Raw genomic sequence first — 14,349 nt, 5'->3', positions numbered from 1 at the left:
TACAAAACTACAAATTATCTTAGGACATGGTTTCTCAAAGTTTATAGACATACGACTAGAAGTACGATATAAACTTTACGTAATATCTAATAAAGGCAGCCAAGCTACAAAAGTACCTAGTCCGACGAAATATGTACCCACTTACCTTATTTTTGTTCTTATTATGCAGTTTTATCTTATATTTTTACGTACATAAAAACACATAGCATTTATGCCTGAGGTACGAGGTAGAGAATTAATCGAATTGGGAATCAGATAATGAGGTTGCGTTGCTAAAAGTTTAAGGTTTTCCAAGTGATTGATTTATAAGTTACTTATTTGTAAACGCCTATTCGTATTACTAATTTCATTTTATAATTTAATTCCTATGCTATCCGATAAAATACTGGTTGTTCGTATTTCAAGGGGTTTGCTATAATCGTGAAAAAAATGAAACCGTGGAACTATAAGTTTGAGAAACCCTGCTTTAGAGCATTGTCCAATAAACTGGACAGCACAGTAGGTATAGGGATCACTTGAGTACACTACAATTCGATAACAAGTGCACTGTAGAGTAGTTGGGCGTGAGTGAATGACTACTGTGAGAATTAAATAAAATCATTCGCGCTTGCCAACTTCTTACTAAGTAGCTGTGCGTTAAGTTTTAATAAAAATAATATACCTACAAATCATTAAAAAATGATTTCTCGTGTCTTTTTTATTAGTGTCTTCTGCGCCATTAGCTTTAGTGCTGTTATATCATCGAATCGCCCTGAATTAAATCTAAATGTGGTTAACCCTGGGTCTCGATACCCTCCGACCAAAGGAGAGGTATGGCCGAAACCGCAATTTGAGAGGAAGAAAAATACTTATTATTTATTTAAGCCGTCGCAGTTTCATATTAGAGTAAGTACCCACCTACCTACTTACAATTTTTGAAGAGAGCGGGTATTTTGAAAAAAAAATTGTATTTTCTTATTCTAAGTTTAAATATGTTTAATAAACAATAATAGTTTAATAGTCTAACATCCAATTTTTTTTTAAAATTTCTCGCTTTATAAATAAATTCTACATAAGAACAATAATGATAAAGCCTTAAAAAAAATTAGGGTGAATGTTAGTTCTCAATAACTAAGCTACTCTTTTTTTATCCGACTTCTAAGAAATAGGTCTTGCAGTCGATCAGTATTTAATTACATGTCCTTTTTTTAAAAAGAACACTCTTACTTTTACACGGTCAATATCTTTTTTAGAACCCTTTACTCTAAAGACTGCTTGGTAGGTAAAAAATAAAAACTTATTTATTTAATTTTATCAATTTCTAATTTCCATAAACTGTAAAAAAAATTATATCTAATGATTGTTAGAAACACCCGGCTCCTGGCACCAAAAAAAAAATAGGCCCACTCCTTTTCTTTTCCATGAATGTCGTAAAAGACAACTAAGGGATAGGCTTATAAACATGAGATTCTTCTTTTAGGCGATGGGCTAGCTAGTCACTATTTGAATCTTAAGTCATATGATCAAGCCAAAAAGTTGAACGTGGCTATCTGTCTTTTCAACACTATTGCCTGTCTCTACCCCGCAAGAGATGAAGACGTGACTATATGTTTGTATGATTGTTAGAAAAAAATACTTATAATAAATATTTACACCTACTCTTATTGAACTATTTACATATCTACTAAGTTATCTACGGATTCCTTAATACAATATTTATGTTGTTAGGTATGTAGGTACCTAAAGAAACTAAGTATTTGGCATAGTTTTTTTTAAATGCGTAATATTTTACAGGCAGTTACAAATACCTGCGACATATTGAAGAAAGCAATTGAAAGATATTCGTTTACATTACGAACCTATTTCAACATCGCACGATGGACGAAAGAAATCAAATCGCGAGAAAACACAAAATCGTCCAAAGTACACCATTCCACCGTAGACACCAGAGGAACTATACAAGGGCTAGACATCTATTTGACATCACCCTGTGAAGATTATCCGTATCTGGGAATGGATGAGAGCTGTAAGTCCATACTTTCATACCTACTTACTAATGCGAAAAAATCTATGTTCATTCCCCGAGAGCAAACATAGGCTATACCTTTTTGTTCTAAAGTTTATAACTAAGCATAAAATAAGTAAGTACTTACTTAGGCACCTAAATATACAGGTTGATTTTTGTCACAGCATATTGGGACGATGAAATCGAGTGAATTTTCTTAAAACATAAGTACCTACCTACCTATAAATATTTTCGTAGCAAAAAGCGAAAAAAAAAATACTCTTTCATTCTAAGACCATAATTAGATATGGAAGAATAGAATTGAATTTTTTTACTTGGATAGAAAAGTATATTTATACTAGGTACTTGCAATGTACATTTACGATACAAAAGTATATCCTTTTTTATGTCACGCTCACTGTAAATGCTTGGTTGCCCGCCCCATGCCTATTCTATCTAGAGAGAATAGGCAATTGGAACTCTCACAACTAAAACAATCCTGTTTCAGACGACCTCACTGTGAACCAAACATCATCTCTCACATCTAATTCAATATGGGGCATCCTAAGAGGCTTGGAAACGTTTTCACATTTATTCTACTTAACCGATGATTCCACTGTAAGTCTAATAAACAAATCAAAATATAAATAACTATGTTTATCTATTAGAGCTGTTGACATTATTTATTTATCTTTGAGAACAATACTTACGCAATAGACATTTATATTCTCCCACTTAAGTATATAGTGTAATAGTTACCTCACAGCGTATATCATCACTCTATATCTTTGATTTACGTCAAAGATATGTATAAAGAGATATAAGATATACTTACCTATGCCCTGTCAACGTGAATACACCCGATTTTTGTCGCCATAAAAATCGGTATTCATATGGACAAGACAAGAATATGATAGGCAAAACAAATAAATAATGAATGGTTTAAAGATAGGTTCCAGTAGTTCCAAAACCTTCTTCCTCCTGGCTTCAGCCCCAGTTGCATCCTCACCTCTCTGGAGAGGAGCCCGGGGTATGCCTTTGACCATGGATCCTTCACTGGAAGAATCAGATTTTTACATGAAACGATTCCCATCAGATCTCCGCAACCCTTGCAGGTAAAACGTATTGGATCCATGGTTATACATCTAATTGCGTCAATTTGCAGGTTTTCTCACGATGTTTTCCCTCACCGTAAGAGCATCGGTTTGCATTCAAACAAATGGACATAACTTTGAAAATAGTCACGTGTACATGGCAGAGGTGGGATTTGAACCTGTGCTTTTCTGCGCATCACGCATTTTAACCGGACACCTTACCGATTCGACCACCGACGCTCTAAAATCAATCCTAAATCCAGTGGCTCCAAAACCAATCCTACTCGTATGAAATGATTCAATTAAGTTACATACCGTCGGTCTATTTCAAATAGATTCGAAATTATTTACTATAAATTATTGTTGAGATGCCGTCAAAATAATCTTACCAGTGTGTGAGTTAAGTAGCCAAAATGACTAAACCGATGTTGATGAAATTGCGCGCTTAGATAGACTAGATAATAAACAAGACAGGGGTTAATTAGAGGCTACCTACTTTATTTGCTTCTAAAATCTCTCTACTTATTTATATCTTCTTTTTTTTACAGGAAGTCCGGATAAATAGGACCGTGATATTAGATTACCCGCGGTACCATCATCGTGGGTTATTATTAGACACATCTAGGCACTTTATATCACTGAACAACATTAAGAAGACTTTGAACGCTATGTCCATGAACAAAATGAATGTTTTTCATTGGCACATAGTTGATGATGAGAGTTTCCCGTATCAGAGCGAGAGATACCCTGAAATAAGGTAAAAATTTATGTTGTTTTAGAAGCTCATGATTTTTCTCAGCTCTTTGTATCCAATACTTATTTAAAGTTGCACATATTCGAATGATATACCGCGGTCATGAAGTTCCAATGACCCTTTTCTGAATAACGTAGGTATAAACATATATAGAATAACTAAATTGATTGGCGAAATGCTCTAACAGCCAGGGTAAAAATCATGAATACTGCACATACATACAGGATAACATTTAAAACAACTGCATCCTTTTAAACATAGACTATACCTATATAGATTATATGTAAAGTACAGAGTTGTCGAGATTGCTCAGCTGAATGAATTGTGTCGTTGACCTCTGAATCTTACGCGTAGCTTTTCCGCCGGCCGGGGTGATATGACGTATTTAGGATCGTGGATTTTAATACTTTTTTTTTCGTACTTTCTGAAATATGAACCGATATTTTTCTTTTAACGTTTTTAAATATCCTTTAGATGAGTACATTTAACAGTTAAATTTATGCAGTTGAATTAAAACTCACCCTGTATAGTCAAACTGTATGTATCTAATCCGAGCTGGGTTTTCGGAGGTCAGATGAGAGTCGCTTTGTACGCACTTATAAAAAACAAGTGACAAAGTAAGACCCCGACTTGCACTTCTTATTCACGAACGTTGGTAAGGAAAATGTCATATCTTCTGAATCTGAGTGAAGAATATATAAAGAGAGATTTATATCGGCTTGTCAAGATTCGTGAATAGAACCCCACATCTCCATAGAAGAGGCAACATGGGCGTCCGAATTCCTAGTCTAAAAGGATGATGAGTAGACGATCTATATAAAAAGGTAATTTCTATACTTGTTCTTTTATTAAAATGTATGTCTGGGGCCATATTACTGGATAAACACTCACTCACTATTCCGAGTATTTATTTATCAGTACGTGTGTGACCTTTGCCATAACTTATGAGTTGTACTTAGATTAGATAAATAAATATAACGAATTTCACATAAACAATTATGTTGGTTAACGGTTTCGCCTTGTTTGTTATATTGCCGTGTGGTTCCCGGCACCAATATAAAAAAGAATAGGACCACTCCATCTCTTTCCTATGGATGTCGTAAAAGGCGAATTACGGAAAGGATAATAAACTTGTGATTCTTCTTTTAGGCGATAGGCTAGCAACCTGTCACTATTTGAATCTCAAATCTATCATCAAGCCTGACAGCTGAACGTAGCCTATCAGTCTTTCAAGGCTGTTGGCTCTGTCTACCCCGCAAGACGTGATTATATAAATGAATGATTGTTATATTAGGGGTCCGCCTACAGGCGTTACAGGATTATTGGATCGTGGTTACAAGCACGATCCAATAATCCGATTATTCGACTTACGCTGATACTGTTATTTTCCCCCATGACGTTATAGGTAGATTCCAGAAAAAAAAATACTTCTTTCTTATGCATATGTTATGGAAGAAAGAAGAAATGAAGTCAATGAAGAACACGGCGGTCATGCATGTTCTGTCATATTGTATTTACATGTTTAGACTAATGTTGTTTTCAGTTGTGCCGTGTGGTTCCCAGCACCAATAAAAAAAGAATTGGACCACTCCATCTCCTTCCCATGGATGTCGTAAAAGGCGACTAAGGGATAGGCTTATAAACTTGGGATTCTTTAGGCGATGGGCTAACAACCTGTCACTATTTGAATCTCAATTCCATCATAAAGCCAAACAGCTGAACGTGGCCAATCAGTCTTTTCAAGACTGTTGGCTCTGTCTACCCCGCAAGGGATATAGACGTAATTATATGTATGTATGTATGTTGTTTTCAGTGCACGAGGAGCATTTCATCCATTAATGGTGTACTCGAAGGCCGATATTCAGACAGTGATCGAGTACGCCACTGAGAGAGGAATAAGGGTTGTTCCGGAGTTCGACGTACCTGGTAATCGCAGTGTACCTTTACCTTTCATACCTGCTAATCAACACATTATAATAAAACAGTAAAAAGAAATTGTCTGTACATTGAGTATATTTTCAAAAAAAATATCTTTTACGATGAAGAAACCTAATTAAGTAGTAAACGAGCATGAATCTGAAAAAAATGTCTGTATGTTTGTTTGTACAAGTTAATTACCGGAAGTACTGAATGGATTCGAATAAAACTTCTTTGTTCTATAGCTCTTGTCTGGCCAAAATATAGGGTATCTATAGGAAATATCGAAAAAACTTCTTAACAAAAGTTGTTCAGCCTGATGAGCATTTTCTGTTAGCGTATAAAATTCGAAGATCTGGAACACCTGATGCAGAACCATACAGACAAGGTAAACTATCCGAAATATGGAAAAGACGTCGGAAAAATAAATGGATGAGATCATCCATTATTTTTCACGCCACATAATCCAGATGGATTATGTGGTGTGGACGCCAAAGGGACCAGTTATTCTGTAATATGTACGGAAATGACGTCTTAGCAAAAGTTGTTCTACCTGATGATATATCGGTCCTATATACGAATCTTTTTTCTCTATATACATAAGTAATATTATTACGGATTTTTAAATAGGTATTTGCTGTCAACTGTATGTGTACTGAAATTTATTTTGATGAATTAAGTAATTTAATAACATAATGCAATCGCAGTTGCGGATAACAGCTAGTAATAAATAATGACAAATTTTATTTCCAAAAATTCGTAAATTGTTGAAGCTGCCTGACGCATTTTATTTTCACATCGTTTTAGCCTCTGTTGTTACCCACTCATATACCTACTTAGGTAATCTATAATTTGAACTGTTCCCAATTTCAATCTACCTACAGGTCACACTCGTTCTTGGGGTGAATCTTACCCTAGCATTTTGACTAAATGTTATCGTGACGACAAAGTTGTTGGTTTGGGGCCTATGGATCCGACGAACAATGACACCTACACGTTACTTCGAAACTTGATCGCTGAAATACAAGAATGGTTCCCGGATAAGTACTTCCACGTCGGTGGCGACGAAGTGGATTTGAATTGCTGGTGAATAAATTTAGAATAATTTTGTTTTTTTTTTGTCATTAGGTATCCCACTATATTGTTCATAGATGGTTTTGAAGTCGATATGTCAATGTGTGCTTGCGTTTCTAAATTTCACTTAGCTGATGTAAGCCCCTTAATTCCAATTACGACCTCTGTTGGAGATGAGCCTGCTGCCTATGATGGGATTAGGATTGAATTATTACTTACATGAAGCGGCTTGAATCCCGCCTAAGCTAAGTCAAATCTATGTTGTTGCAAGCCTCTCTCTGTCTGCCTACTAGGTAAGTACATAAAGTAAAAATTACCTAACGTGCTTTTATTATCTTTCGCCAGGTCCTCAAACCCAGACCTCATTAAGTACATGGAAGACCATAACATCGACAAGAATCAGCTTCACGGACTCTTCATGGAGAAAGTCATACCATTATTAAAAGTTGACTCGACAGCCATCGTTTGGCAAGTATGTATATTATTATTAACAAAGAAAAGGAGGGATTCTGTTTTTGCGATGGTATTTCTAGTAGGTAGAGTAGGACTATGAAGCACTTCACCTAACTAATAGTTAGAAGAATGTTATTATTGTTGCAGGAAGTCTTTGATGAAGGTGTGCCCTTAAATAAGGACGTGTTAGTGCAAGTTTGGAAAAACTATCCCGAACAGGAAATGGCAAAGGTATGCGTATAACACATTGACGTACTATAAACAACGTTGTTTTTAGTTGATCGAAGGTATAACAGATAAAATTCATATAGGTACCTAGTAGCAATTCACTCAATAATAGAAATGGTTATGTGCTTAGTCGTGACGGGACATTTTGGTGAGAGGTCAGGTAAAGAGATAAGTATATTAAACTTTACGACCTTGCATGAAATAAGATCTATAAATAAATGAGAATGAAGCAAAGTCTAGTATACAAGGGTCGTGGCCAGTTAAAAGATGTAATCCCCTGTTGGAAAGGGATGTGACTACTTGCATCTCAATTCCAAGATGAAACCATACAGCAGCACGTGGCCTTTGAATCTTTTCGAGAATGTCTGTCTACCCCGCAAGGGATAAAGACGTCACTATATGTTTCAGGTTCTCAAAGCAGGACACAAAGTACTGTTCTCATCGTCATGGTACCTCGACCACATCACGGACGGGTGGAAGGACTACTACCAACATGATCCAAGGACCATGTTGGCGTCATCTGTTGACGAGGGGCTCAAACAGAATGTTATAGGCGGAGAGGCTTGCATGTGGGGCGAAATGGTTGATGATTCTAATGTTATCAGCAGGTTTGTAAGACCATTAGAGATAACAATTAATTCTATTAGATCTTTACACGCCTTTTTTGAAATTAATGACATTTGGGAAATCGTAAGAAGGCATTTTTTCCTAAGGTAAATGGCTTCGCTTTATTTTTCACACACATTTTTTATACATTACGGGATAGACAGGGCCAATAGACACAAGACCCGATGGCCAATAGCTGATTGATTAACTCGGACATAGTGACAGGTCACTAATTCGTCACTTATTAGAATCTCCAGTTCGACATTTACTTTTTATAATTTGCGCGGGAAAACAGACCGCGCTTTACACCTAAGATCACGTTGGACGAACAAACAAATAAAAATAGCTTTGACTTGAATATTGTTAACTATCTCACCTTTCAGAGTATGGCCTCGGGCAAGCGCTGTGGCCGAGCGTCTTTGGAGCCCTATCACATTGACCGACAGTCAACAACAAGACGCGTTGAACGACGCAGTCCACAGACTAGAAGAACACGCTTGTCGCATGAACAGGCGAGGTGTGGCTGCACAACCACCAAATGGGCCAGGGAAATGCGTTACTTTCAATAATCTTTGATTTTTTTTAATGATTTTTATAAATAGGTATAAAATACCACAAAATATATGCAAAGTTTGATTGAAATATTTTATTTTTCTCTTTAGGACTTACTCTCACTGTTGATCTAAATTATTTCTTGAGCTTATTTCTTTATGTAAATATTCACTCTACTCTCATCATAGGGTTTTCCCGGTTGAACTCTCTATTATTATTTTTTCTTAAAAAAAAAACAAAAAAAAAGATACATATAAGCATACTACAGTAAACCTGATGGTAACTGATCACACCGAAGATCACGCGAGACTTTTTACGTGATTCGTAGCACTATGTGTGTGGTATGAAGAACTCGAGGAAGCTGTGCAAATGATTTATCAAAGAAACTCAATATTATTATGGGCAAAATATATCATCTATTTACATTTTAAAAACAAATAAAATGCTGGTATGAACAATATTTCTTAAAATAATACGAGTACTGAGAAAAATCATGCATTTTAAACATAATAAACGTACAGGCATTGTGTACGGAATGATAGCCATTAAACTTGATATAGAACAAAGTGGATAAGCTTGCCATCTATTTAAGGATGAAAGGACGACAATCTTCTATTGGCCTAGTAAATACCTGGTTTCAAGTATTCTTATTCACGTATCTATAAAATAGAACGAAGATGCACAAAGATATTTTTACGAGACTTCAAACATTTATTCAATGATATCAAGTATCATTGAAAACATTTTATTCACATTACAAATTATTTCGAATTCCAAATTAGTTTTAACCTGCTGTAGAAAAGGAGATTTCGCATTCATATGCTTTTAAATGTGTGTTCGCAGAGAACTTCGTCGTTAGTAAACCGATTTTGATGATTATTTTGTATTGCTATTAAAAGCTTGTTAAAAAAGCCGTTGGTTAATTGTTTGAAACATTTTAATGTGATGTATTATCTTGCTCTTTTACCGTTACATTCCTATAAATAGAGGCAAGTGGAGCTAAATCTCTACGAAAACACTGTAAAGATATGTATACATGTATGATTTCATCTAAGCACGAAATCATAAGCTAAATTTAATAATTTATCAAATTAATAAAAAAGAGTGACTATTAGTTACTAATTTCAAACTATTCATGTTCGAAAAAAGGCTGTTGAATAAAAATATTGTACGCAACAATTTTTTTGTTTTATCAAATCCAATACAACATAATATGAGACTAATAATTACTGACAGACTTTATTATTTCTAAAGTAAATTTTGTTGTAAATAAGCTACAAAAGGTTAAAATAAATAAATTAACATTTTGGATACATACATAACATAGGTACACAATACTAGCGAAATTTTAAATGATTAAATTAAAAATTTATAAATACTTATATTCATCTCACTAGATATACAATTTGCACACTGGTTTGTGGCTTTTAGTCTTGCATTTTTAGTGTCCAGATATTTTATTGGGAAAAGCTTAAAAAAACCATTATTTCCATGATCCACTCTTCTACTTGTTAATGCCAACATCCTGAAGTACATGATAATAGTAACTCCGTCTCTAAGTTTCAAATGTTATCCGAAGCTATCTTGGACCAGCTAATCTAGACTTAAATAATCACCAATCAGATCTCACCCTGTCATCTAGCTAGCGTGGCGTGAGACCCAATCAATGATAACTGACAAAATCTGATATTGGCATGGGCGTAGTAAAGGGAGGTACCTATATCCTAGTACTCACCCCAAGAAATTATATTTTAGTAAAACAGGGTAGAATATTAATTCCAAGATTTTGGAACACTATAATGTACGATTTTGTAGGGAATCAAACGCGAGAACTCTTATAACCGGAAGGTTGGTTGAGCCAATGGGTGGTGGTGAGATAGTGGTGACACAAGACAGTCTGTAAGTCCAGGCCCCCCTGGAAAATTTCTATACATACGGCATCATGGACAATGGTATTAGGCCAGGAATTGCGATCATACAGTGAAGTCTAAAAAACATAATAGTAAATGCTATGCCAATGCCATGTGGCTTTTGGCAGAATTTAAAAAGAAAGATAAAGAATAGCAATTCGTATCACTTTTATGGATGATTTTAAAGGCGATATTACAAATGCAGTCGGTTATTCTAAACATACTCATAAAAATTTGGAAAAATTGTTTGTAGTACGCGAGCAGCTAACTGTAAAAATATTTCAAACGTATTGTGTCTGGTTGCAATAGTAAGTCTGTTCATAATAATAAATAAACACATATTTCACGTAATTTCCTTAATAAAAACCGCTCCAATATTGCTTTATTCACTTACATTTCTCCAGTGGCTAATAATACAGGATAACATAAAAATTATACATTTATATCCTACACTTCCCATCCCATCCTACACAGCACTTCATCACATAAATTTTGATGAGAATACAATCATACACATTAACTATGCATCCGTAATATCCTAATGTAATTTTTGGGTTCAATAATTCCATAAAATGTACATGCTCCTTAGTACGAGATTGTTCAACCCAGCACAAACCAATAAGAATATCAGCTAATCTAGTTGTGTGATTACCATTGACAGGCACAAAACTACATACTGAACGGAGATCAACATTTGTATAAAAATGGAACTAGCACTTCATACTAAAATACACTGTTAGGGACCGTTATATTGTGATTTGCACCTTTGAGAAACTAACATTTTATTGTTCCGCGGTGCTGTAGTGCCCTGATAGGGTTGTGCAACATATCTCTCGATATTTGAGCTTGGTGTAACGTCCGAGGCACTGTGCCGCAACGTGTGACCACTAGCAACATTTTTTCTTGGTTTTGTGAGCCTTTTTAAGGTTGACCGTGTCGTTTGATGTCACATTTTGTCTTTCCTTCATCTCCAGTTTTGATCTTAGTACCTGAAATTAAAACATTTTTAATGTATTAACTTGGATCCACTGTTTTATCTTTTAATGATGTTAAAATAATTATCTTATTTTAATATATACGGGACAAATTACACAGATTGAGTTAGCCTCGAAGTAAGTTCGAAGCTTGTGTTACGAGATACTAACTCAACGATACTACATTTTATAATACTTATATAGATAACCATTGCTGCGCCACAGAGGCCGTTATTTATCTGTCTATATTAATTATTTGTCTATATTTATAAACTATTTGGACTTTTCAGTCTTAACGAAACTGATGGCTCTGTCTACCCCGTAAAGGATAAAGACGTGATTATACTTATATAAAGGGAAGCAGTGATGGATATGTCCATAATTTTTTTCGGACATGAATATTTCGTATAAGTGTAATATGTAAAAAAAAAAACAAAACTTAGTATTGGGGTCACATACATAAAGACAAGAAGAATATTTTGTATTCAGTGAATGAAACAACTTGATAAAATAATTAAAAGCCAAGTTTATATTGACCAATGTTGTTTCTTTTAGTGCAGAAAGATCGCTATTGCAGAAAATATTACGTAAATACCCTTCTAATTGACCTCAATGAACACTGACACCAATAAATTATGAAAAAAGTAAATAACTTTTATTGCAAATCTTCCTCATTGGCATTAGTCCCGTTGGCACCACCACCTTTGTAGACACCCTAGTTACACCAATAAACACATAAGTCTGGATTGGGTAACTCAGGTTTTTACACAAAGTAAATCTGGCCTGACCTAGTGGTTAGGATTTCTACCTTTTCTAGGGCACCTGTCCCACATTTGATCAAGGTATAACATACAGTTGAATTGTCATCACCTCACCGTTAGAGCAATCAAACTAACATAACTCAAGACTTAAAATAGTCAACAGTAATAAGGTGGCAGGATTTGAACCTGTGCAAGTGCAACCCTGTGTATTATACTTTTTATTTAGGCATCTTAACTATACTGATCGCATCCACATTTGATTGCAGAAACTGATATGAAAAAAAAAATTAAAAACTGATTGATCCACCAATTCTCATTTGCAATGTTATCAATCACTGTTCAAGTTGAAATATTTTTTTTGCAACATCAACAGGATACCATGAGGCAAAAATAAATTGTTTCAATTATGATAAGAAAATGGCAAACTAAATGTCATAAGATAAACACTCTATTATACTCATTAAAGTCTTCTCTTATTTCATTACATATTATTATTATGCATTTATAAATTTCTACCAAAATAAAGACAACAACCTTTGTTTTTAAACCCCCAATGAAAAAGAATAGTGTTGTACCCTTTTCACTCATGGGCACACCTGTCCTATTAAACCCATATTATTTATGTGTACTAAATAAGCTTTACATTAAGTACTTTATCTTTAAAGAGAAACAGGTGTAACTGAAAAACTTAAGAAATGATTTGATTATATTTGGCAAAGAGAGAAATAAAACCTTAGTAAGGCCATATTTTTCTGGAAAGTTCTTCTAGAACATAGCCATTTTCAAAAGTTAGTTACAAAATAAATACATACTACAAATTCAGAAATTAATAAAAGTATCATTACCATTTTTGTGATTGTGAGGAACATCTCTTCGACGTTAATATTTTCTTTTGCACTTGTTTCAAACAGTGGGATGTTCATCTGGTTGGCAAACCTTTGTGCATCTTCTGTGACCACTACTTTCCTCGATGGGCAATCATTTTTATTTCCAACTGGAAAATTTTAAACAAAGGAATCAGTTTTATTAGAAATATTTTTGAGACTGCTATTTATCCCCACTGTTTTATTCTATATTTTATTTTATGAACAAAACGCTAACCATAAGCAGTGCACCCTTTCAGATCTATTTAGAAAAATAAAATACCTTACTCACAATCACTGTTAAGTCACAACACACAGTCCCTCAACACCACTGGATATTGTAATGGACTTTTAACATTACATATAAAATCTGTTTTAAAAATTCCAAATGGATATTCAATGTTTATATTAACTTCCAATGAGAATTATCTTACCTAGAACCTTGTTAACAACATCACAGTTCTGTTCAATCTCGTGCAGCCACCGTTTCACATTAGCAAATGACTCCCCATTTGTGACATCGTACACCACGATGACACCGTGGGTGCCTCTGTAATAAGTGCTCGTTATCGTTCTGAACCTCTCCTGCCCAGCCGTATCCCAAATCTGCAACTTCACTCTCACACCATTTATCTCTAGAGTCCTTATTTTGAAGTCTACACCTATAGTCGTAATGTAACTACCGGAAAAGGTGTTGTCGGCGAATCGCAGGAGAAGACAGCTCTTACCTACACCTGAAACATAGCATTCCCATTAGCATAACGCCCAAAAAGTCGTTAGGAAGTAATAACTTCATAGGCCTCGCCCACTCACCACTGTCACCGATAATCAGCAGTTTGAATAGATGATCAAACTCACGCGCCATTGTATGTGATTACAAATTAAAAATTCTAATTGGTCATGTGTTCACTATAGATGTTTTAAATTGGTTTAGAACAATTGTATCTACCGAAAAATTAATCAAAAGCATGCCGTAAAATAATAAGCTTGCGTCACTCTAAAACACGTCCGCCATTATTATGATTTTTTTTATTTGTCTTTCTTTTTTTTACTTATCGTATCCGCAAAGAAAATTATGCCATGAGGCTATGATTAACTGAATTGAACTGTTTACACACGTACGCGCTACAAAATGTCTTGGCAAAGATTTTTGAGGATGAAAATGATAATAAATGTGAT

General features: G+C 34.8%; 3 protein-coding genes across 3 annotated transcripts in view; 2 read left to right on the top strand and 1 right to left on the bottom strand.

Moving 5' to 3' along the window:
- LOC106129944 (leucine-zipper-like transcriptional regulator 1) overlaps nucleotides 1–14,349 on the top strand; it is a 41,882-nt gene that overhangs the window by 15,490 nt on the left and 12,043 nt on the right. The window lies entirely within an intron of this gene.
- Nucleotides 514–9,794, top strand: LOC106129945 (beta-hexosaminidase subunit beta). Its single transcript, XM_013328659.2, has 10 exons — nucleotides 514–885; nucleotides 1,774–2,005; nucleotides 2,493–2,602; nucleotides 3,627–3,835; nucleotides 5,646–5,758; nucleotides 6,634–6,835; nucleotides 7,169–7,295; nucleotides 7,424–7,507; nucleotides 7,913–8,112; nucleotides 8,494–9,794. The coding sequence occupies exons 1-10, from the start codon at nucleotides 679–681 to the stop codon at nucleotides 8,684–8,686; spliced, it is 1,677 nt and encodes a 558-aa protein (XP_013184113.2). The 5' UTR covers nucleotides 514–678; the 3' UTR covers nucleotides 8,687–9,794.
- Nucleotides 9,056–14,235, bottom strand: LOC106129946 (ras-related protein Rab-35). The gene is made up of 4 exons (XM_013328661.2): nucleotides 13,984–14,235; nucleotides 13,605–13,904; nucleotides 13,153–13,301; nucleotides 9,056–11,561 (listed from the first exon to the last, which is right to left on the bottom strand). Exons 1-4 carry the CDS (start codon nucleotides 14,033–14,035, stop codon nucleotides 11,460–11,462), a joined length of 603 nt encoding a protein of 200 aa, XP_013184115.1. The 5' UTR covers nucleotides 14,036–14,235; the 3' UTR covers nucleotides 9,056–11,459.

The sequence above is a fragment of the Amyelois transitella genome, chromosome 22, assembly GCF_032362555.1.
Source record: "Amyelois transitella isolate CPQ chromosome 22, ilAmyTran1.1, whole genome shotgun sequence".
NCBI classification, from domain to species: Eukaryota; Metazoa; Arthropoda; class Insecta; order Lepidoptera; family Pyralidae; genus Amyelois; species Amyelois transitella.
The sequence above is the reverse complement of the archived record's forward strand: the minus strand, read 5'-3'. Positions and strand labels throughout refer to the sequence as shown.

Coding starts and splice junctions, on each gene's coding strand:
- LOC106129946 (XM_013328661.2), bottom strand. CDS start 14,035: ATGGCGCGTGAGTTTGATCATCTATTCAAACTGCTGATTATCGGTGAC. Junction 13,905..13,983: donor GCTGATTATCGGTGACAGTG/GTGAGTGGGCGA, acceptor GCTATGTTTCAG/GTGTAGGTAAGAGCTGTCTT. Junction 13,302..13,604: donor TGTTGTTAACAAGGTTCTAG/GTAAGATAATTC, acceptor AAAATTTTCCAG/TTGGAAATAAAAATGATTGC.
- LOC106129945 (XM_013328659.2), top strand. CDS start 679: ATGATTTCTCGTGTCTTTTTTATTAGTGTCTTCTGCGCCATTAGCTTT. Junction 3,836..5,645: donor GAGAGATACCCTGAAATAAG/GTAAAAATTTAT, acceptor TGTTGTTTTCAG/TGCACGAGGAGCATTTCATC. Junction 8,113..8,493: donor GATTCTAATGTTATCAGCAG/GTTTGTAAGACC, acceptor CTCACCTTTCAG/AGTATGGCCTCGGGCAAGCG.